The sequence below is a fragment of the Gymnogyps californianus genome, chromosome 13, assembly GCF_018139145.2.
Source record: "Gymnogyps californianus isolate 813 chromosome 13, ASM1813914v2, whole genome shotgun sequence".
Classification (NCBI taxonomy): Eukaryota; Metazoa; Chordata; class Aves; order Accipitriformes; family Cathartidae; genus Gymnogyps; species Gymnogyps californianus.
The window spans coordinates 19256847-19281816 of NC_059483.1; the positions used below are offsets into that span (position 1 = coordinate 19256847).

The 24970-nt window shown below is 44.8% G+C and overlaps 2 protein-coding genes across 2 annotated transcripts in view; one reads left to right on the forward strand and one right to left on the reverse strand.

Moving 5' to 3' along the window:
* Positions 1-24970, forward strand: part of MAPKAPK3 (MAPK activated protein kinase 3) — a 126377-nt gene that overhangs the window by 43173 nt on the left and 58234 nt on the right. The gene's annotated exons all lie outside the window — the stretch shown is intronic.
* CISH (cytokine inducible SH2 containing protein) lies at positions 14516-23779 on the reverse strand. Its single transcript, XM_050904424.1, has 3 exons — positions 23026-23779; positions 18185-18411; positions 14516-17681 (listed from the first exon to the last, which is right to left on the reverse strand). The coding sequence occupies exons 1-3, from the start codon at positions 23070-23072 to the stop codon at positions 17179-17181; spliced, it is 777 nt and encodes a 258-aa protein (XP_050760381.1). The 5' UTR covers positions 23073-23779; the 3' UTR covers positions 14516-17178.

The following is a 24970-nucleotide window of genomic DNA, read 5'->3' on the forward strand; positions in this document are numbered from 1 at the left end:
GGAAAGAAGTGGGAATAGTTGCAGTATAATGTTTAAAAACTGTCCCTGTCTCTTTGTCGTGACCGAAGAAGGGTGCAGAAGGCATGAGACTCCCTGTTTCGTTAGCCATGGGAGACATCTGTCCAATCTGAAATTAGTACTATCGTTGGAAGAGGCTTTTCCCTGCGAAATGGTGCTCGGGTGGGGTTTGGGGAAAGCCTGTGCAGATTTCTTCCTCAGCAGTGGATGGGCAGCTTCCAAAGGTATTCACAGCACCATATGGTTGCAACATGATCTAGTGCCAATGTATTAATTCCCTCCTGATACTGCATCTCTCTCTCTATTTGTTTGCCTTCTCACTTGTTAGTTTATTCTCCTGTTGCATGAGACTGTCTGGGAGAAGGTTGGAGGGAACAGAGGCAGGTGAAAGGTTGAGGAACAAGCAATATCCTGGAGTAATGCGTTAGCATTTGTATTTATTGGTGCTTCTCAGTCCAAAGGGGATGCTTAAGCAGCTCAAAGGCTGTGCAAACCATCTGTGATAACAGTGCATCACAATGCAGAGGTGAAACCCCAGCTGGCACAGCCCTCACTAACCCCACAGCTGGAAATGCTGAGCCTCTAAAACTGCCCGGGTGCAAACGGGGTGTGTTTGCATGATTTGCACCCTACCAGCAATGACTCACTTTGGCAGGAGGACCTGCTGGTGCTCCAGCAACATAGCTATGCTGCCTGCAGACCAGAGCAGGAGAGCACACGCAGTGCAGTGCGGTCTGGTGCCTTTGCAGCTGGATAATCTGCTACAGTGAGAACATCTGCACTGAGCTCTCCTTCCCTGCTCCTGGGTCTTCCTGGGGAGAGCAGCCACATCTGCAGTGGGCCATTTGTGGTGTTTCCTGCTCAGAAATATTAGGAATTTGATAACACTGTTTTCTAGCTGCAACTGCTGGAGGAATTTAAGTAGAATTCATAAACCTGGCAGCTACAAAAGCCTTTGTGTGAATTTACTCCCATAAATAGAAGGTATCAGGGAGACATTGAAGAAGATGTCTCGACCCTGTTCATCTTTCAACTTGATGATTATCTGTCTTTCAGCTGTGCCTGAGCCCTTCACCTTGCACAGGATTGGAGATCCTCTGTTCAGATGGGAGAGATGTACACTTATAGTCAAAGAGCCCAAGGCAATATAATGTAAAAAAGTAAGCAATAATGTTTGCATCCTGTCCAGCCTACATTTATGGATAATGTGTTTCACCTCCCTAAATTCCTCCTAAACACTTCTGACTTCCAGTTCCAAACTGTAGTTTGGAGGTGCTGCCTAGTAATGAATTGCTGTCTTTGTTTTGTGGGATAGAGATGTATGGAGTAATTCTTATATATCCTTTAGTGACTTGAGCATCAATATGTGGATTAAGGATAAGTTCTAGCCATGATAAAATTACACCTGTGCTGAATTTGGCACGTTTTCATAAAGCCTTTAGAAAACCTCAGGTGAAAAATCTGTAGAAAGCCAATTACTATAAATAACTGTGGTATGTCGCTATATTTCTATTTATCTTGCCATTGCGGTGAGAGCTATGGTGTGTATGAGGTTTCAAAGCTTGTTTCCCATCTGCTCCATCTTTACGTCCATACCTGTGACCTACAGCAGTGAGCAACCTATTCTCTTTTTAAAGTCCAGAGAAATGTTCACATACTGCAACAAGTCATGTTGCAGAGGTGCTCAAACTGGAGCTAATCTGAGCTTCTGTGTCCATTCAGTACACGGCTGTGGTGATACCAGCTTGGGTCCCAAGAGCAGCGTAGCTCTCTGTGGGACTCTGTGTCCCCAAGCTCATAAAACCGTGGCTGGTGCCTGATGAGTGCCTTCCCATTCAGCCCCACGTATGCTCTGGTCTCTTCTGAGATAGCCTTCCACTTCTAAGTGGGATTGTAAAGAATATAGGTGGAATTGAATGGGGTATATCCCAGTGGTATATCCCCTTGGACTTTTTAGGTAATCAAAGTATGACTCTCCCAAGCTTGCAGTGCTCTGTCCTTGTAACGTCGGGATTAATTTGAGAACCTTGGTGCAGCAGGAAGATAGGTTGCTTTACGAGTTGTTACAGTACAGAGAGGGCAACTGGAGCTCTACAAATAAAGTGTGCTCAGTGTCCTTGGCCTTACTTCCACCACTTCGGTGTGCTAATCACTGCTAATGGGTTTGCATAGTGAACAGCAATTCCTGTCACATGGTGAATTCTGAGTCATTTTTTGCCCCACAGCTCACACTGAAAAGTGTGTGTAAAACTGCCATCTTACCACTTTTCCAGGCATTGATCCCCAAACTGAGACACCCCTTTGACAAGGTGTAAGGTGCAGGCCAGGTGTGGGCCTTATGTCCCTTCCAGACACCAGGGAAAGTTCCTCGTCAGCTTTGTGTGGTTCCCTAAACAATATTTCCAGCTGATTCTGTGCCTAGCATCTTTCCCTCTGGGTTTTCTGTGTTTCATAGAATTTGCCCGTAGAGCAAAGCGGTGGGTGTTAGTTGTTGGGTTTTTTTTTTCTTTTTAATAAAACATGTTCAATTAGCTTCCTTAGAAAAACCTCCCTCGGTGCTCTGATTGGGTGTCTGGCAGAGGAGGGACTGCTGTCAGCATGTCTGAGTTCCTGGAAGAGCTCAAGTGCAATGAAAATGACCCCAGGGAGCAATGGGCTTTCCACAGAAACCTGACAGTCTGGGGGAGGGCTGACTAAGACTGGATGGTTTTAAGAGCTCATTTAGTTTCCTTTCTGCAGCCTGACAGAGAAATGGAGGGAGTGACAGTGCTGCACACAGCTTCAATCGCATCCTTAATCAGTAGGGTCTTAATGCTTCCTACAGCATCGTGCACGGTAAAGGCCCTGGGCCATCCTTCTGTGGTTTTTCTGTGTGCCACCGGGCACCCTGCGGGTACTGTCAGCATCCTTCTCATTTCTGGAGACCCAAAAGCTCAGCAGATAACTTGTCCACACCTTATTTACACTACAGATTTTTAATTCTAGATTATATTCCCATTTGTATGATGTTTTCCTTCACCTTTCACTATTTTACTTGCACTGTACTTGCCTCTCTACTTTTAAAGAAACAAACATGAATTGCAAATTTCATAGCTGTGATTTGGTCTTTTTCTTGGCTTGTACTTGTGGGCTGATCTGGTGATAGGGCCTGTTCTCATCTTTTTGGATCGTTGTCATCCCACAGATGTTCTGGTATTTACAGAGTCACTTCAAGCTTGTGTCGTCTTTTATCTGGACCAAATGCCTTTTGCCTAGTGTTTGAGGGCATTCAGGGAAGAAGAGAAAAATACCACCTCAGTCCTTACAGCAGAGGCCTAAGGGAATTAACATTAAATGAAAAATCTGCCTATGCTACAATCTGGAAATAAGACAGCAGTGGAAAGGAAAGATCTGGAAGTTGCTTTTCACCCCAGCTTGCTTGCCTTTGAGTGCAGAGAGCAGTGTCCTCTGGGTGCAGCCTGAGACGTGAGCAAGAAAGGGAAGGTGCTCCTGCTTTGGTGCTGTCAGATTGAAACTGCTGTGTAGGAAAATGGATGCACCTGCTTTGCATGAGAGCAGTCTTGATTGCTGTTGTGTTGCACAGCAGGAAGACAGCAAACCTTTGGAGCCTACGGCTTCAACTGCCTTGAGTTCAGGAGCTTGTCTTTATCAAGAAGTCAGAGTGCACTAAGCCAGTGCATGGATTTAGAGTGTGCTTGCTGTTCTCTGTGTACTCGCAGTGTCTTCCAAGAGGTTGATTTTATGTAACTTACTAACTCACTGAAATTATTTAATTACCTTGTGTCTGAAACTGAGACCAGAACCATGGGGGACTTGGGGTACTCTGACGGTGCAAGGTTATGCCAACCTCCTGCAGGTTCTGCCAGGCTCTGAGCATGACAAACTATTGCCCTGAAAAGTAACCCACTTAGGATTTATTCCCACTCCTGTAGTGTAGGGTGAGCATCATCTCAGAGTGCAGGCTCCGTTGACACTAAGATCTAAATTGTTTTCTTGCCTGCACAAGTGGTTCTTCAAAGTTTAAGTAGAAGAAAGAGGCATGCTGCTATTGATGTTACGCTTGATCTGTGGATGGATCCTGCTCAACCAGTGGCAAATATAACTCTGCTTCTTGGCTAGTGAAAAGTCAGAAACGGCTCTGCTTTCATTTCCCACTATAGAATGCATGAGCAGGCCAGTAACATGAGTTTCCCCCACTGGCTCCTCCATTCCCACATCAAAGCCTTAGGCTGTCTGCAGTCACTGCTGCACGTAGTGGGTGTGACTGCCGTTTCACACACTTCCATAGCTTGGGTGACTTAGCTGGGAGCACCACATTTACCACAATATGGGAGGAAAATCAAGTCCAAAGTATTGTGCATAGGTTACAAAATCTTAGTGCACCATAAGAAAGAGGCAAAAAGTACTTTTCCAAGCAGGGAAGGTTGAGTACAATTAAAAAATTGTCTTTCCAAGCTCCTTTGGTCTGCTTCGGAGACTCAAAAAAATAAGTGTACACATAACAAAAGTACTTGACATTTAAGAGCACAGGGAAATTACACTAATCAGATATGGTGTGTGAAGACAGCGGGAGGGAAATGCTCTTTTGTAGTTGGTTTCTTTCCAAGCAAAACATTTTAGTCATCTTCTGTCAAGCAAACACAGGGTGGAATAGGTGTTTGTCATAAGAAGGGTGTAGCTAGATGTAATTAGTAACAGAATCCAACTTCCCATGAAAAGCTTATTAGCTGACGTGCGGAGTCAGACCTGTTCAGGTACTCTAATGTTATGCTCCTCCTGCTAAATCAGAACGAGTTTCCAAAGAGCAACTGTGATTCATCACAGTCAGCAGCAAGATACCCACCACCACGATGGGGAAGGGGTGGGCTGTCTTTAGCACTCCGGCAAGCAGAGTGCTTGTGTTTGTGCAAGAGCAATAAAAATACAGGGTGCGAGCTGTTGGATGAGAGGTCAAGTTGGAGTGTTTTCCATTTGAGAGGGAAAGGACCAAGGGAAGACCTTATATGGTTAGGAGCCCAAGAGACAGCTTTACTTCCTGAGCTTATAAAGCCAGGGTTAGAAACGTGGGTTTTTTTCTCTGTATGGGGATATGCAGTTGATTGCCCTAGGGACAAGAGAAAAGATTTAGTTAAGTCACTTGTGCTTTCCTTTATTGTCTTACCAATCTGATAGACTTGTCTCTTCTCTGGCAGCGCTGGGAAGAAGGGAGGTTGGGCCACTTAGAAATAGCTCTCGCTAGGATTTGAGGCAGCATTGCAGAGGGCAAGAAAAAGTCACCTTTGTACAGAATAGCTTTGGGCCTGACTTTCTTTTTGTTAAGGTTACTTGTATTGGTTTGACCTCAGCGGAGGCAGTAGCGTAGAGAACCAACCCCTTTGTGCGCTGGCCGTAATCATTTCTCCAGAATTGTTTTTGAGGTTGTTTTTAAATTGCACTGCAGGAGACTCTTCAGGCTTGGGTAGAGCCGCATTAATTTTGGTGACGGGCTTTTTGCCCACTGTTCGTAAAGGGCATTCCCGTTGCGGCGGTTCCCAGCCGGGCGCGTGGCCCGGGGCTCTGCACCAGGATTCGAGCTGAGGTTTATAGATCGGAGAAGGAAGGCCGGGGGACTTGAGTTCAGTTTGGTCCCCTGTGCCCCTCACCCAGGGGACCCCCACAGGCAGCCCTTGTCTCTCCACTGCGGCGTGTAAATCCACTGACCAAACGTGAAGCATTGATGTAGTTCTCTGTCATCCCTGGGGATAAAGGAATGATTTGAACACATCCTCTCTTCTTGGGTTGTTCAAAGGATTTTCAATAAGGTGCAGAGGATTACTTTTAGCTTAAGATAGCAATAGGAACTGCCTGATAGCTAGAATAACTGGTTTAAGTGAACACAGCTATGGTCTGTCTGTCTTGAATTTGACGTTGAAGAAATGACCTACTTTCTGCAGGGAGAGCTGTCATTTTAAAACAGACGTTAAATTGTTACTTGGTAACTGTGTAGGGTTTGAAGTATCTGTAATAGTCCCACTTTGTCCTCAGCTGCTGAATTTTGTGGCTGCCTTTGTGTGTCTCAAGGTCAGGCTGGTCACCACTGATAGTTTTGTATCGCTCAGATATTTTATGATGATGTGGAAGCAGATCACCAGTACAGGGAACAGAAAGGGGGAATGACATGAAAACTCTGCTCATCCAGGCACTTCTGTCAAGTACCATGTAGGAGATGTACGTTCAGTCCTTGTGTCCTCAGCCTTTAGTTCCTCAGCCTTTAGTCCTCCTCCCCACGGGAGACCATGGAGAGGACACACAAAGCCCCAACATCTCTCTGCCTCAGAGGAACAGAAGAGGAAACTCCCTTTATCTGCCAGTTTTCCTTATATTCCCTGAACGTGCACATTGTTCAACTGGGAAAGGAGGAGAAAAAGAAGAAGGAAAAAAAGTTGCTGGGGTTCATAGATTTAAATAATCACATTAAAAAAAAAAAAAAATCCAGAGACTTTTCTGTGGAGATTGTTGATGTCTTTGCCATTTTGCTATACTGCCTCCATTGCTTTAAATATTTATAGGTTTGCTAATACCTGTGTACCACCATCCTTTTCCTTGTTGCTGTTAGAAATTATCACAGCCATGATTCTTTCAGGACAGGGGCCAAGTTAAGAGGTTTGTGTGCATGGAGTAAGACTTCAGAACACATTTCATGTTGATTTTCACAGAATCATCTCAGCATACATACTGATCCTGAGGTTTAGAAACGGGGGCTGGAAGACAAAGCTGAAGAGAACCTATGTGAACAATATTTGATCACTAGCATTCTTCACACAAACACACAGTATGATTCTGGGGGTGTCTTCCACAGTAATGAGCTGGGCTCTTTGGCAATGGTTCCAACTGGCATGAATGCCTAATGACAGAGATGGTAAAAGACCTGTTTTTTCCCCTTTTCCTTTGGTTGATACCATAACATATAAATCTCATTTGACTTCATCTCCCTTTGCATCAAAAAGCCATCTCTGCAAGGCAAAAAATACATGAAAAATTAGTGTTCCCTGAAATAATTTGAAGTGCTTCCTTTTGTAGGCTTTAATCATCAGTTGCCTCCAAAACAGCACTGCTGTACTGATTATATCAGCCATAGGAAGGCTTGAGGGCAAGGGTAAAAAAAAAAATTCCTTTATACTTTGGTTTCCTGTGATACCGTCTTTTGAAGTGCCCGTCGTAGAATGCAAACATACTGGAACAGCAAGGCATAGGGAATATTTATATCTCTGTAGCTGGTCAAGGTAAACCCTATGAGGAGTGTTGACCTCAGCTAGCTGCGTCATCCGGTATTTGTTGGGTCGTTACGTGAGACAGCTGGCTACCTAGAATCCACCAGTGTCCATAACATGTTCCCTTTTCATTAATTCATTTATTTTGTCAGTAACTGCAGAGAGAATTTTGAGAGCTTTCTGTTTCTGTTCCAGTAAGAATTAATGATGCTAGGTATAGGGATCACTATAGGATATACAGCATTTGCTGTAAGCCTTTCGGGCTTTAATTCCACCTAAGTAATAGGCTGAAGAGGGATGCTGGCTGCTGCTGCTGGGGGAACGGGAAGAGATAATTAAGAAATAGCTTCTTTGACAGTTACCTATTTCCCTTAACCCAAGCATAAGAAGAGAATGTTTCTTTTGCCTCACAGGAAAAGGATTGTCCTTGGTTTAAGAAGCTCTTTGACAGGAGTATTGCTCTTCCATCAGCTGATTCCTCTAAGAAGAGCTGAGACAAAGGAGGTGGTTATTAGAGTAATAATAGGCCAAAAGAAAAATACAAAATAAACTTCAAAATTAACATGCAAAATCCTGCTTATTGCCTCCTGCAAACGGGGTAAGAAGCATAAGCAAGATAATATATTTATTTGTATTGTTTATTAAGTAGGACTGGATTGATAACATGTAGCAGGGGTTATCTGATTGTGTTATAGGGTGAACCGTCTCTTTCTGAACTCACCTCTCTTCCCGTCCAAGACTGAGTGGAGTATTTCCCCTTCCAGTAGTTGTGATGGACCCTCCCTTCAAAACCATGGTTTATATGAAGAAGTAATACCAACATGATGTTCAATGCATATTTTCTGTCAAAATCTGCTGATACACTTGTATGTTAGGAAACAACAGAAGCCAGCATGTGACATTTTCACTTACTACACAAGTCCGGGTCACACTGTGACTTGACACTAACGTGAGTTATTTTGTTCTCAGCTGCATGCCTGGTTTGTACTGTTTTGTGTAATAAAGGCTCATCTTTTCAGGTAAGACAGGCTGTGTTATACAGCCAGGCAGTAGAGAGCTAAGGGACATAAAAAATAATAGCCTTCAGGTACCTTCTTCACACGGCACATCCGAACAAGAGGGACCTGCATACTAGGTAGTGTGTGGATCTGGCCACCTCCCTGCCTGACACACGGATTGGCAAGGCACGGTGAAATTTTTCCCTTAACCCGGAGCCAAGCTAGAAGGTTATATGCAGCCTGGGGGTGCATGAGTACGTCAGACGGAAAATGGTGTGGATGAAGAGAGATGGACTGAATCGAGTAACAGGTAGCTGTAGGAGTGGCATACCACTCCGGTTTGTGTCAGCTGTGGTCTACATTGAAAGTGGTAAGTGCAGCTGTTCACTTTGTAACAGAATCAACGACTTCTGCAGCGAAGTGTTTCCCCACAACCTTAATGACCAAACTCTTCCTCCCAGCTAGTTTTCAGTATCCTGAGGCACTGAGGTTATTACAACATTTGCACACTCTTGCTTGGGACTGCTGTTTGTGAATACCCCTGAGTCAGCAGCCTGGGAGGTCACGCTGACCCTGCTCCTCACTCAATTTGATCAGCAAGAAAAGGTTTTGCATGCACAGGGAAGCCTGCAATCTCCTATATTCTTGGAAAGAAAAGAGTAATATGGAGTCCCCATGTTGGCCCCATATGGGGACCATTCAGCCCCCAGCTGATCCGCCTCATTGCAGCAGTCTTGCAGTGCTGTTTTGTACGTGTTCTTTCTGAAATGTTGCCCAGCGCCTCTCAGCCAAGATGACTTTCATAGCACAGGACTGGAGGGAAGGGAATTAGAGAGGGGTGAATTGCAAAGAGTCTTAAAAGAATGTAAGGAGTATTCCAAAACCAAAGGCTTAGAAGACTGGGAGGTATTTTCAAAAAGAGTTACAGAGATTTTCCAAAAAGTTCCCTGGAAATAATATTAGGTCATGTTTTAGGCTTTTTTGGATTTACATTTTAATCATAACACCACCTTTTATTACTACTTAACACTTTCGGACAGGTGCAAACACATAGCATGTGTGCTGTGCAACATGTTTCTTCAACATATTTACAGGCTCGGAGGTAGTGTTTTGAACTCTGCCTCTGCAGTGTTTGGCAATGACTGCGATGACACTTGCATGATGGGAAGAATCGTTGCCAAGTTGGGTAACTTCTGACAAGTATAAACACAGCTCTGCCTTCTGTAAACTAGATTTCAAACCATATTGCTGTTCTAGGGAAGAGACAGTCCTGACATTAAAGACTATGCAGTTTCTCTGATCAGCTATTAAATCTCTCTGCCAGTTTGCATTGAGTGAGCCTATGAAGAACAAGCAGCAAGGGACAGATGGATAGGATGCACGTCCCAGGAGCTTAGCGCTTGGTCTTGCTGTCTCTTAGTCACAAATATAACCCAGATCTGTTGGTTTTAGGAGTTGTCATCACTGAAAGCTCTGTCTTAGCCAACATGAAGTGAGTTTGCTGAGATCAATCCAGGTTTGTCTGCTCAGTTTTCCATGGACTAATGTTTATATCCCGAAGTGGCATTGCAGATGTTCTGACTGGCATATTCAAGTGAATATGACTGGTGAATTCAAGTGAAACCAGAACTTAACTGTACAATGCATGATGAGCTTTCCTTTTGCTTTTAAAAAAGAAATGTCCAGGCTAGGGTTTATGCATGCTGGTGGGGCAGTGTGTGAAGTAAGGTTTTTCTTGTATTAAGTAAGCTGCACTTCAGCGTTACAGTTTCCTTTAATGACAAATTCATGTCAGAATTACACCAGGGATAAAATCCTTGTCTGTAAAACTAGGAATATTAAGTGGACAAAATTCAGCCCTGAAGTAAATGAATTCCCATCACGCTCAATGGGAAACGAACCTGGATTTAGCCCATTTTGGTTTACAGGTTTCATAGGCAGGGCTGTTTCAGTAAGAGTAGCACTTCTCCGACAGCCGCAATTGGAAAAGTTGCAGCGTATCTTCTAGATGAAGGCAATCACATGATGAAGTTACGTAGACTGCCAAGAAACTCGAGTCCTGGCTGAGCTCTGCCACTGATTTTTGGTTGACCAGCTCTTCCTTTGTCCTTCCATCTGGCGTATTTATATCATAGGTTTTTGAGAAATGCCAAGTCTCTGATTATACGTTTGGACAATCTAATGCTGCAGTAGCCAGTATTATTTCAAGTTTTTATTGTCAATGTAGTTGCATGGGGGCAAATGCCTTTCCTGCTTAGATAGAGTGCTCTCTTAAAATAGTTATTTTTACAAAAACTGACATTGTATTAATTTTTGCAACTCAAATCTGAGCTGCTGCACAGTGCAGTTAGTTACACTGCATTTAGGAAGTAATGGCATTCAGGAGAAAACCCTTGCCAGTAAGGTCTGAGAAAGAGGAGCAAAAGGGTGAGAGTAGTTCCTGTTTGCAAAAGGAAGCCCTTTTCTGCAAATCTAGGTTGGTATGTCAGACTGGGAGCAGTTCTGACTGAATACTTTCCTCTGCTGGGGCAGGCTGCTTTCTCTGGGGTCTGGTCTTTTCTATATTTAGATTATTCCAATGATGATTTTGCAAGAATGCAAGACCAGCTCTGTGTGAGGCTGACCTGTGGGCCATCCAGCCCAACAACCTGTCTCCAGCTGTGACCACCACCACAGCTGATTAAAAGGAAATTGCAAGGACTAAGCCACCAATGATTTGCAGTAAAATTTCCTTTTTCGTTGAGTCTCGTCTTTAATGAATATTAGCTAAAGTTCTGAAGCTTTGTTGTATTCCCTCCCCTTCCGCAATCCAAAAAGCCCTCTAAATTATTATGTTAAGATCAATTGTTATGTTGTTATGTAAAACCCAAATTGTATTTTACTTACTTTTCATAGTTTCCTTTTGAAGTTTAATGCCCAGGCTAACAGTGAAGCCGTTAAAATGATTTTTTTCTTCTGTCTGGTCTACAGTTTGCCTACCAGTAGCTTTTTCCTCTGAACAATATAATCTTTTTTCAAGTAAAAAAAATACTAGTTCTTGCTAAAATTTGGAAGCGTATGTTTGTGTACACTCACCAGTCTATGTGATGTGAATACTGAAAGACTCTAATCTAATTTTATTCCTAGGCCCACTTTGGCATTTTTCTTTCAAGTTGTTTTTTTGATGTATAGTGGAGGTGATGATGGATGTCTGATTGATGTTGCAGCACTATGCTTGCTCCTGAGGGCCACTTGCCTTACTTGTTTGTGCAGCGTGTAGCAGAAGCCACACGATTGTTGTGTTTCTCAGGAAGCGTAAGTGGAAGATCAAAATGGGGTTCACATGAGGCAGCATTAGCCTCCAGATAAAACCATGCCTCCACGCATTCCTATTCCCTGACACTCTGGCACCCGTCATCATAAAAAAATACGAATAGGCAGGACTGGGTGTGGGCAGAAAATAGACATGTCTCAAAAGAAATTAGTCTGAGTTTGAACGTGTTATCAACGCACTTAGCAACTGCATAGCCCTCTTTTTGCTATCGTGCCGTTAGGCAATACTGGCGGGACTGGGTTCCCTTGTAGTCCCTCTTAAAAATTCAATGCTAGGTTGCTGTGAACAGAAGAAGGCAAAGAGATGAATGTTTCTGCCCAAGGACAGGGCAGATCTCTTTAAATAATATCTCATTTTTACTTTTGGCTGGTTTGTTTCGTAAGGAGCTGCCTAGTCTGGTGTTTTTTTCTTTCATTTTCTCCTGTGAATGATAGGTGGGGTTCACTGAAAACGAGACATAGATGTTGTGACAATGCTGCTAGGAAGTGAGTTGGAAGATGTTACTTGGCATCCAGAGTTGCTCTGGCACATCTTTACTGGATATTGCTTTACCCCCTGCTCCAGACCTTTGGACTGCTGATGAGTTCAGGGGTGGGGAAGAGGATAGCGCATTTCCGTGAGGATTGCAAGTGTTTCAGCAGTCATTAGGGAGGGACAGGAAAGGACCGTGATAATTGGCTTCTGACAGCTTTGAACATGAGAACATGATTCGGCAGAGCAGAATAGCCATACGCACAGTGTCCAGTTAATTTTGATTTTAATTTTCTTAATTGCATAGGTAGCAGGTAAGACTGACAATGGAATTTGGACTAGAAATGCCATGTAATAGGTCGATTGCTTGAAACAGCTGACCATGTCTGTCGTAAGAGAATTAAATACACACTGCTGATTCACTTCATTTCTTGCTGGTTCATCTGGCTTGGGCTAAGGGAAGTTGTGCACTTGTGAGTATCTGGGGAAAGGAATAAGATTTCAGTAAGTTTGAGAGGATAGGAACATGTGCACATAAATGGGTTATTTTTCCCTTGCATGTGTTGCTGTTTCAGAAGGCTGATTATTTAAGACAGAAAATGATACCATATGTGCCTGACAAACTGCAGAGTATTTCTGCTGTTGCAGTGAGCCATGGTAGCATGGTTTCCATCATGGACTGGGATTTCTATTCCCTATCCTATCAGTCTGCTTTTCAGACTCTCGGTGAGGGCTACACGTCCACCTGTCTATCTGTAGTCAGAAACTGCAAAGCAAGAGAGAATCCAGCCAAATTGTCCTGCATTGGCTCAGCAAACTATACAGGTGTTGCTGGAAGAGGTGTTGCAGCTGTACTTCAGTGATTATAAAGGTCAGTCTGCATTTCCACAAATGTTCCCGTTTCCAGTGATGTGGAACTCAATTGTAAAAATCAGTTCAGTCTGCACGGAGGTTTGGTGCCGGAGTTCTCAGAACACGAACCTGTTTGCTTTAACAAAATGTGCTGAAGATGCAGGAGTGGGAGTTGTTAAGATAACAGCTGATGCAGTAAAACCATGTGTGACTGCAGTTATGTGTTGGCTTGACTCATGCCAATCGTTTCTGCCTTCAGTCTGCAGAAAGTGAGCCGCAGGGTTTCATATACGTAGCAAGGGGAAGAGTTTAGCCCAGCTAACAAATTAAGAAATTACTTAATAATGTGTCAGAAATGCTGCATCTTTCTTTTCAGTATTTTCCAGGGTTTTCAAAGTTCCCTTTTAAAGATGGATGCAGCTTTTCCTTCCTTTTGTTTTCATTTTTCCACTTACTTTGATTGTGTTTTGTTTCTACCCTGTCTAGCTCACTTTCCACATTTCCTGTAAAACCAAGAGGGATGTGATTGTTTTTGTTTAACAACTTAAACTTGAGGAGATTATTCCATTGCCAATGTTTCCTGGTTGGTGTGCAATGGAAATCTACCCACGGACTCATGTTGATGAGGTTGTGGAAACAGTTTGCTAGTAAATGCCAACCCGATGACTGGCATAGAAAGGACAGCACGTGCTTTAGGAATACTTTAAAGCAGTATTTTGAACTTTGAAGCCCGTGGATTCAGAAAGGGAGAATGACGGAGAGGAACTAGTTGAGCTTCTGTTTTTTTCTGAGCGTATTTTACTGTTTCCAGTGGTTGAGAGCATGCCGTGCCTTGCTTCGGGTAGGATGGGGGGACTGTGGCATGGGCATCTCTCCTGGGTAGTGAGTGCAAAGGGACCACAGTGGAGTCACGTGCCAGTAGTGGGGTTCCCTCAGTGTCTTCCCTGCATTTCACAGAGGCAGGACAGAAGGGGTGGCCTCTGTCTCCCTCTGACACCACAGGGCAGGTCCAGCTCCCCGGCGGTTTCCCCGCCTGCTGTGTCCTGCACGTGAGGTGATGAGAAGGGGAAAGGGTGCTGGGCCAGACTGCAAATACAGGGAGACTGAGGCCCAGCGGCAGCAGAACATGGGGAAAAAGCTGATGCTGTGAGTCTCCCATCCGAAGCATGGTCTGCCTTTCATGAACTTGTCTTTCAACACTACCATGAGCAGAATTTTTCTTTGGGGCCAATTTGAAGCCTGCTATAAACAAGTTGCCAAACTTCCAGCTACGTTCCATTTCCTTTCCCCTAGATTGTAATGGTTTTCTATGGTACACAGAAGCAATAAAAAAAATCATTCCTGTGTTTTTCTACACCGTTAAAGAACGTTCCTTCAGCCCTTGGTAACTTGGGACTTGGGGTCTGCCACTGCTTGTCTGTGTGCAGTAGAAACCAGGCCCACACCAATGATGATTTTGGTGTTAACTCTCCCAATATCTGAAGGGCTTTTCTTTTTGTTAAAGGTTTTTGTGTCTTGTTTGAAGAAAATGGTCAAGAGTTTGCCTGGTCTTCTTGGGGAGGATTTCTTTGAATAGGAAATGAATGGATTTTACCAAAGACTTTTACATCGAGTGGCTTTAAATTATATTTAAAATGTTTATTTAAAATCCAAGTCAAATGATTTTTAACAAACTGTCTCAAGATAGAAGAAACTGACTTTTTGGAGTAACTGTATTGTTTATTCTTTGTATTGCAGTAGCACCTAGAGAACCCTATTGTGCTAAATGCGGAACAAACATATAACAGAGATGGTCCCTGCCCATATGAGCTTACAGCTTTCAGCTTAGCCTCTGCATCGTCCTGCTGGGGGATTAACCAGGCATTCATTCTCATTACATGCTTCTGCCATTTTAGCTGGGCTCTCTTGGGGCAATGAGGTCAAACCTGCAAACCTGATTTCCTCATTACCCCCAACAGAGAAAACATCAAGTAGGAGGCAAGTTTCAGAGAGCTGAACAACTTGCCCTTTCCCACTGTACATTTCTCAAACTGATTTTTCACATGCTGTAGATACCAAGCCTGTGGCCGAGCCATGTGGGCTTCCTGAGATCACTGCTGCTCCTTGAAGAGCTGTGGTTTCCTTGTTCCCAGTGTCCTCAGGCAGATAGAAGTGTTTGGATAAAAGGAAGCCTTTTCAGTGGTTTATGGTTTATATTATTTAAAAAAAAAAAAAAAAGTTTTCTTTTTTGTTTTGCCTTCTAAGTTTTCATTCTCATTCAGTACCTTCCCACGGTTGCTGCCGTATGGGGTAGGGGGGAAGGATATAATAAAAAGCAAACTTGACATCACACATGCACGCTGTCAATCATCAAAGTATCAAAAACAAAGCTTGCAAGAGCACAAACTTGTATAAATGTGGAGGAAAAAAAGAAAGAAGGACACTGACTAAGCACATCAGGCCATCTTGTCCCTTTGGGCAGCTTTACGTTAGGGTGGAAGAAAATCCACCCATTTTTTGAGCTTGTCTCCTGGGTCACCATCTCATCCTTTTCCACCTCCTCTCTCAACCCTCAGGTATAGCTGGGATTTGTCTCTTCTGATTTATAGAGCCTTTAGAGAGACAGTCCTAGGGAGGGATGAACACGGAATCCTTAACATTGGTTCATGCTTGATCAAGTTATGGGGTCTTAGGGGCAAAAGAAGCCAAAAGATAATTTCTCTAGACCTGTCTGTTCCCATCTCTACTCTCACTCGGTGGCATGGACTGGCTCCTACAGGCTGGGAAGGTGATGGGATCACGCGAATGAAGAGGAAGGGGCAACTTCTTTGTCTATGCTTGTTGTTGGGCAGATCCCATCTGCTGTTTATCCCTCCTATCTGCAAAAGAGCAGGGAAGAGCCATTGTGCTTCATTTGCAGGGGCGTGAAAGGGATGGGGTGCGAGAAGTAAATCCAGAGCAAAAAATCTAATAAAGGATAACAAACATGCAAGTTGGAGAAAGGGAGAAGAGAGGTCTGGATCTTGGCAAACAGAAAAGTTGAGTTGTGGTTTCCAGTGTGTGCTAGAGCCTAGCTCTGACTGAAGCCACGTGGCTTGTGAATAATGCTGGCAGAAGCAGAGCAACTGGCAGTTTGGCATTGTGTTAGCAGAGAGGAAGGACAGCTCTTTCTACTGAGGTGCTTCTAACTTGTTACCCCCCAGAAATAAATAAATAAATAAATATCCTGAAGCTGTGTGTGTCTGGTGCAGCTCAGCAGAGCTGTCTCTGAACCCCTGGTCAAGGAGACCCCATTCTTGCCCCACGTCTCGCAAGGCAAGGGCAACGTCAGGGAACAGCACTTTCAAAACGCAAGCCAAATGCAGAGTGCTCTGAAACCAAATCCCTCTGCCTGCAAATAAGAAAGTTGGGTTTCTGATTACTTGTTTCTAAATGTTTTGTCACAAACTTCCTTTGGAGATGGGGAAGATGAAAAAAAATGGGATGAGTGCTCCCTGGCCCAAGCTCAATATCCAGAATCTCTGCTTAGAGCTCTGAAGGAAGAAGGGCTTCCTCAAAGAAGTCTCCTGTCCACAACCTATGATGCAGCATGCATCTCTGGGAGATACACAAGCTGCTACCAATGATGTGCTTTGAGGTTATGATACCCAGCCCCCTGTAGCTAAGGAAGAAAAAAAAATATTCTTTACCTCTGTAGAGGTGGGCCTAGATACAGTCATCCGAGTCCCACATACCCCAGAAGTCTGGGGGAGCTTGGATGTGGAGTCCTGTGACCTGTTACAGGGACAGGCTCAAACAGGTACTATTTGGATGTGAATCCAAATCCAAATTCCCACAGATTTTTGGCTGCCAGTTGGCTGGGAGCCTTCATTCTATCTCTAATTCCACAAAAGAAAAAGAAACAAAAAACAATAAAGTAAAAGGTGCTTTTAAAATACCATGAGGAGAGAAACTGCCATGGAAATAAATAGCGAAAATAACAATGTTAACATTTCTGGTGTCACAGCAACTCTGAAATTCAAGTAGTGTGCACATGCCTACAGCACTTCTCACAGCCACTATTGGCGCAGCCTGAGGTTCAGAGCTCAGATTGTGTCCCGTTGTTCACTGAAACAACCAGCTCCTCCCTGGCGCTGGAATGGATTTAGAGAGAAGGGGAGAGGAAAGACGGATGCAGTCTCTGCTGATAATCAGGTCTTTACTGTGCCCACCTGATGCCGCGCTTTAGCGGGACAAAGACACAAAGTTCTCTTATTTCTGTCCCTGTCTGTCATGCCTGAGATATAATGGCCATGCTTCAGAGTTGGAAAGGGTATTGCTTCAAATAGTCCCCCATCCGCCTAGGTAGAGGGAGCTGGTCCACGTTGGCTGTAGACTTGTTAATCCGTAGCCGGCACAGGTGCTGCAGACTGGGGATGTTGTCTTTGCGGCTGAGCGGCCGGATGAGTTTCAAGTGTACTGCAGCTGCTGCCATCTCTTTTTGCATGGGAGGTAGAGGAGACGGAGGCGGGTAAGGAGCCTCATTCTTGCTTTCCATTGTGCAGGACATGACATAATGCTGGATAAGACTGACCACATCTGGGAAGGCCAGGATGCGAGGTTTGGACAAGTAGTTTGAGTCTAGCCGGAACTTGCTGTCAGTGTATTCGATGCGCACGTTGGTGGGACCTCGATTTGTCTTGACAGAGAGTGTGAACAGGTAGCTGGGGTGGGTGCTGTCCCGTACCAGGAAGGTGCCCTCAGGCATCTTTTGGAGATGCTGCTTGGCCTCACTGGCAGTGATAGATCCCCAGTACCAACCTGGAAAAGCATCCCAGAAAGAACTTGTTAGGGAAAGAACGTATTAAAGGACTGGCAGTATATTTAGGGAAGCCTTGAAGCCTACTGAGTTCAGGGCCTGGGAAGCAACCAGGCCCAGACTTGGTAAGACCTTCAGAAATTAAGACCATGTCAAGTTCTAAGGGTTTCCTACCTATGCTTGTCATTGCTGTGCTGGGGCTTGGGATGAGGATGACTACTTTTGCAGCTACTGCAGTTTACAGAGAAAGAGGGACCTTTTTGCAATTCTTTCTCCTGATTCAGTTACAAAAGACAAAGCTTTCGCTTATGCCAGTAATAAATTACTTCATGCTACAAGTTTGTAGAGACTGAAAATGCGCTTGCTGCATCCACAAGAGTCAGCCATGGCTGTGACAGAACCAGGTTCCTATCTCAAGTGGGATCAGGAGATTCTTCCTGGAGCAGAATTGGCTCCTTGCTCCCTGTAGCCTTCTGACCCCGTGACTTTGTGAGTTGAGCCTTACCAGATTCTCGCAGATAGGAGAAGGTTTTTGCAATGCAGAGAAGGTCTTCTTCAGGGTCTCGTGTCTGAGGTGGGTTGCTGTCTGGAACTGGTGCTGCAAAGGCAGGTGCGGACTCCTCCTGGAAGGCCATAACTGGGAGAGGCTGCATGATCGGCTCTGACAATTCCACCGCAATGCCCCTGAGTGACAGCCTCCTGATCTTTTCCTCCGCCAGCAAAGGATGAGGTCTGAAATGAAGGGCATACTCTGCTATTTTTCCTTGCCTTGAAATAGGTTGCAGTGTCTGTTCAGTGCACGCTACATTGTACTACAACATGTTATGTTTTATAAACAGATCCTCAATATGATTACGTTTCAAACGGGGCGGGGGGGGGATTACGCAGCTAAAGATGAGCCCTTAGAAACAGGGAGAGAGAGTTGGCCTCTTTCGGCTTGTAAAAGGCAGTCTATCTTGCAATTTAGGTTGATTTGAAACCTAATATTTTTAGATGTTGCCTTTTAATATGCAGTTTCAGAGGCAATAAGGTTCATAGCAGCATTACAGCTTCACTTACATCTTTACAATGTTGGAGCATTTCTTTTTCTGCCAGTGGGTTTGTTAGTCATTTACTGTAAGCATTAGAAGCAGAACTGGGAATAGCTTGGGTTTTGTCCTACCCACTTTCTGCTCAAGGTTGACCTGATCCTAAACGTGTCTGTTAGAACTAAGGGTAAGCTGATTTTGTAGTAGAATAATGGGAATTCTTGGTTTAGCCAAACCTGTGCACTACACAAACCCTAGTGTTCAATGGCACGACAGAGATCTCAGTGTGACTGTAATCCCTGCAGGATTACAGCAGTAGGAGGTTCTGCCATGACTGGGCTGCTATGAACGTTAATCCCTCCGTGACCTAAAGAGGGTGTTAGCGTAGCCATTCAGCATCTAAGTGCAGCTTCACGAAGCCTGGAGCTCTCATGGGTCATGGGTGCTCCTTTTCTGCAGCACGGAGATTTCTAAAGGAAGGCAGAGCTCCAGGGGGAGGATGGATATTGGGAGCCAGGGAAGTCTTCATTCCCAGGCAAGCTCCTGAACAAAAACATTAGTTTCTGTCTTTTCTTCTAGGCTCTTCACCTTGTGTGCCCTGTACTGCTATATGTCCTGTGTTATATCCCCCACATGCACTCACTTGCTTGAGACGTTCTTTCAGACACTTAACATAAACGATGGCTGAGTTTCCAGAGAATTACAACACAGTCCTCAACGTGAGACCGTGACAGCACCATTGGAGCTGATGGTGATTGCAAAGGCAGCAGCCACCTCCTCCCGCATCACTGAAGAGAGAAGCGGAAGGAGACTCTGAAGTCATAAGCACTTCCCTTCCCATCTTGCTCCTTCTCTGTGCTTTATGTGAACAGTGACACTTTAGGTACCTACATAAATGTGTTGTAAACTGATCTGCACCTGACCATAGCTGCACTCCACCTTCTCAAACTGCCAAGTCTCAAGTATGAGATGGGGAGCAGGAAGAAGGGATTTGGGGGAAAAGTAGATAAGAGATGACCTGAAAATGACTTCACAATGATTTGTGAGTGAGAGCCACGATCCATTCCATGACTCTGCATTTCTAATAAAACCATGTAGGTTTGGAGTAAGGTTTTTGTAAAACCACTGGTAAAATTGAATCTATGGAGAGACACTTCTTGCCCATGCAATAGATGGCAAAACCCCACTATTCTGTTGGTATTTAGAAAAGAACATTCTTCCTTTTTCCGTATGTCAAATCACATTTGAGAAGCAGGATCTCTACTTGGCATTCATGGCATTTGATCCTCATTTCTTAATTTCTATTCAAGGGTAGGAAGCCAAACCTAATAAAAGTGATTGCTGGCTCTTATCTTCACCAGGCACCCTTGATCACAGGGACTGCGTTTTCAGTGGCTGGCACAGAACAGTGGATCTGAATATACTTTTATACCTGGAGATAGCTGTTGCGAAACCTCTGAGTTCTCTTCTAAGCCCCACTTGAGCTACATTTGTAGGTGTTGAGGGCTGCATTTTTAAAGATATTTGGATGTCTCCCTCTTAATGTCATGGTCTTCACAAAGGTCTAGCTACCTGCCTTCTTGGGGAAGGGAGATTCCTGATTCTCTTTGAGCAAGGAGGACTATAAACCAGATCCTTCCCTGTACTGAACCTAATATAATAGTTCGTGCTGTGCAAAGAGGGTGCAAAGACACAGGACTGTTGGCAGAGCGTTCTCTCCCAGGTGAATTCTTACACCGACCGTTCACTGCGCTGAAAATGACTGTGACCAATGTTAAGTAAAATCAGTCCTGCGCCACTCACTGCCCACTCGCTCCCCAGAACTTGAATACTGCAGTCCAAATTCCAAATCTCTCTGAACCTATTTTCTCCTGGAAAATTTTTCTGGCCTACCCTTTGGGAAAGGTTTTGAACATGAAGAAACCTTTTCTCGTTCCTAGCATGGAACTACTTTTTTTTCTTTTTATATACCTACTTTGGAGAGGAAATTAGGAATTGGCTAAGAGACTGGGAAGGAAGGGAGAGATAGCAAAGCTACGTGGGGAAAGGTACTCGCATTTCATTGCAGAAAGTTGTTAATTTCAAGGGCTGTACCAGTTCACAGTTTGGTCCCCCAAAAGACACATCAACTGTGTGAATTTGTCAGTAGGTTTTTTTTATAGAGCCACTGTGGGTCTCTCTGAAGCACAGCCCATTTGTTTGAGATGAGGTTTCCCACTGTGCTCGCTCTCTGCTGCCTTACACTTTTTGCTACCTGAAGCTGAAGGAGCCCAGACCCCATGTAGTCACTGTGGAGATTCTTCCACTGCAGCCAGAGAAGGGCCATGCTTATACTCTTCCTATTTTCCTTCTATATACCTGCGTTATGCCCCTCTCTCCCCCTACAAGAAGTCCTACTGCAGCTGTCAAAGGAGCGCCAGTGGGATTAGAAATTCTGGTAGACCGGGAGGTGCTGGTGTCCTAAACAACTTTGTAGATAGGTTGAAGAAAGAAGAGCTGCTGCTGCGACCAACAGAGCAGCTCCAAGAACAGGAAAGGGAGAACAGAGGGATCAGCGAGTAATAGCAACTACAACTTTTAATGCAAGTATATTTGCAAGAGGGATAAGAAGAGTTTGCTGGGATAAGGACATGTTGAAAAAGGTATGCTGATGTGAAAAAGCCAGCCCTTTAATGGGACAACGTAAGTATTTGAAAATAATTAGTGCTTGCAAGAAAGAAAGTAGAGGAGAGATGTGGAGGATCAGGACTGAACAGAGTAAAGTGTTAGCGTAACAGCTGCGATGAGGAAGACAACAAATATATAAAATTTGGCATGTCTAGCTGGTAGTCTGTGTGGAGTCTGGAGAGAAACAGTAAATGAATTTCCCTGTGCTTTGGCAATTAGTGTTTTCAAAAGCCTTGGAAAGCCAAGAAAGTTCAAGAGAATCAGGTATGTCTGATATCATTTAGTGTTGGCTTTGCAGTTACTTCGCTGATAAGCTAAACTTTGTAACACAGTACAAGTAGTACAAGAAAAAGCGTGTTGAGCTGCTCTCCCTTCCATCAGCCACGTCCCAAGACTCCCATGGGAGCTCGGTCTGAATAGGAGGGAGAGTATGGAGTCCAGGATATATGAAATCCTAGAGGATAATGAAAACTGAGCAATCAATGGTCATTAAAAAAGATATTAAGAGACAACTATCTACACATCTGGCTACATAACAAGTTCTTAGTGGGTGAAGGGAGGCAGTAGCTCTGGTATGTTAACCCTGGAGAAAAGCTTCAGTTAAGGGTTTCATAAAGCCTAAGTTGAAAAATGAATTTCCTTTGCTGTGGCTATAGGAACTGCAGCAACAGACTGAAAATGAGAGTGAAAACAAACCCACTTGAGTAGTAGGAAAGTATTGGTAAGCATGAGCTCTGCCTGTCTGTGGAACAGATTTTGGGGGAAAATGGCAGAAAAATCCCCGTGCTTTAGTTATTTAAAGCAGACAAGGCAAATGCATTGCCTCTGAGGAAAATCCGCTGAGCGCAGGAGGGATGGGTAATACTGACATTACGGCTCAGGCTGAAACAAATGCTGACACTTTCTAAACATGCAGCATGTGTAAAAATGCTGGATGATTCCTGCAGACCAGCTATTTACGCATGTTGATGACCTGAGCTGATCATAGAGACACTGAAGTGCCAACACACTGGTACCAGACACCGATACCAGAGAAGGGACTTGGATGTTACCTGTTCTACTGAACAAAGGTGGTGTAACTATACATGTGCCCCCTATGGCTTTCATTCTACAGAATGCTGTGTGTGGGTAAGTCTGTATAGATGTGCATACATTTAATCTTACCCATAAAAGCAACAGAAAAATGAAATTATGTGTTTAGCATAAATATTTACTTAGAAATAGACAAAAACATCTGAACTCCAGGGAAGTTTTTCCCTGTAAGCAGTTCGTCTCCACTGGGACATTAGAGAACACCTATGGTCTCGGGTCTGTGTCCCCGCTGGTGCTACAGGCACACCACTGAACAACACACTCCAAGTTTTTACTAATTTTTACTCCCCCAAAGACTCTGAATAACAGGTAGTTTTTCAGCAATAGAAAGCACGGAAATCAGGAATACTTTATGGTCCCATGATTTTGGACCAGAGAATCTAAAAAGCAGACACACAGGACACACACGCAGAATTTAGCACTCGGCCAGCGTAAGTCATTCCCATTCCATTACAATCACACATGGCAACTCACACGAGCTGAAAAACTGTCCCAGAGAATCTTACTAATTACAATTATCAAACCACAGCTTTTAAAAGAAGGCTGCAAAGTATCTTACCCCTGAACACAGAGGATCATGTCACTCCTGGACCAAGGGAAAAGCATTAAGTCTTCAAGAAGGTGGGAAATGCTTTCTCCTCTTCTCTTTTTCTCTTCTCGTCTCCTTTTCTTTGCTTCCCAAAAGGAGCAAGCTAGTTCCAGCTTCTAGTTAGGGGTTCATGCTAAGAGAAGGCTGGAGAGTCCCAGCAAACCCCTTCCGCAGTAGGTTGTGTTTCAGACACAGAAGCAGCCAAGCAGAAGGCGAATCAGGCTGCCCGAGAAAGATTTTGCAGATTGTTTAGCAACTTTGGCCAGGAAAATGTGTGCACTCTCAGTGCTTTAGAAAATAATGTATTCTTGTTCTGCTTTTCAGAAAAGGACAACAAAAAAAGTTTTAAAAATAACCAGAGAAAAGGGAAATTACATATATTTAAAGAGGAACTGATCTTCCTACAGAGCAATCTTTTAGAAAAAATATTCAGAGCACTCTGAAATAGTAATAAATAGATACCAATAAATAATATCTCCCCGAATGCTTAGGGGAAGAGAGCCGGGAGAGCAGCAACCGGCTTTTTCACCGACTCCAGAAGTAATGAAGCTCCGCGAAAAAAAAAAGCCCTACTAAGTAATCTTTTGTTTGCTCCTTTTAATCTGTTCCAGGAAGTGAGGGATTCCTGGAATCGTATTGTATTCACATCACTCTTCCGATATCAGCCACGCGGGGGGAAAAAAAAAAGAAGAGAAAAAAAAAAGAGAAGGTATAAATAGATGTGTCCGTAACGGCCGCGTCGATGTTAGCACCGCTCGCCGGGGGAGGGGAGAGGAGGGGAGCGGAGCCCTCCCGGGCGGCCGGGGGGTGGGGGGAGGCTGCCGGCCGTGCCGAGCCGCCGCCGCCGCGCGTGTTCGCGGAAATGCCTTTCATCCATTTCCAAGAACTTTCCAGGAACGCGGGGCCGCCGCGGCGCGCGCTGCCAATGGGCGCCGCCGCCGCCGCCCCCGCCCGCCGCATGCGCGGGGCCGCCCGCCCCGGGCGGAGCGCGGAGGGAGCGCGGGGGAGCGGCGGCGCCCGGTCCGCGGGGCGGGGAGGGGATCCCCCACCGGCGCCTGCCGGGGGTCACGCTGAACTCCCCGCAGTTCATTTGTAGCTTTCATTTATTTCTTCCTATTGATGCATTGCCGTTTCTTTTTTACGCATTTGTAGTTCTTCTTCTTCTTTGTAATTTTTCAAATTCAGTTTTAACGCCCTTCTCGCGTCCCGGCATTCTCCCCCAGCCGGCGGTCTCTGTCTGGGCCGCAGGAGCGCTCGTGCAGTTGGGCGCTGAGGGAGGCGGCAGGCCGCGGGGTTGCGGCCCCCGGGGACCAGGCGTTTCCCGGGGATGCAGCGAGGCCGAGGGAGCGGCAGCTCGGGAAGGTGCAGCCGCCCCCGCAGCTGCCCCTGCCCTCCCCGCCTCCCCCCGCCAGCCCGCCTGGGGTGTTGCCTGCCCGCGCTAGCTGAAGGGGCGAAGCAGGGAATGGGTCGCATTCCAGTGGAACGCAGTCCGTGGGAGGACGGTGTGCTGTAGTGTCTTGTAGTCTGGACAGCGAAAATACGGTTCTCACACTGCATAGGGTGGCCTCATGCCTTGGTCATCTGGAAATCCCCTGTTCATTAGGATTTCAGCTCGGCTAAGTCTCCTGTAAAAGGTTACGCCACCACCATTTTGTCCTGCATTTATAGATCATTGTCAAGTTAAAATTGGGTGACCCAGGAGGAAGTATTTCAGTTACTTTTAGGGTTATTGAACCTTTTATTTTTAAACACTTTATAACAAAAGCTTGATCGTTCCTTTCCTGCCACAAGTTGCCACCTCTTCACTTACCAGAGATAAGAGAGAATGTGAGAGTGGGCTGTCTGTCACCTCCATTGAAATAGACTGAATATTTAAAAATATTAGTAATCAGTGTGCTGTTCAGAACCAAAGTGG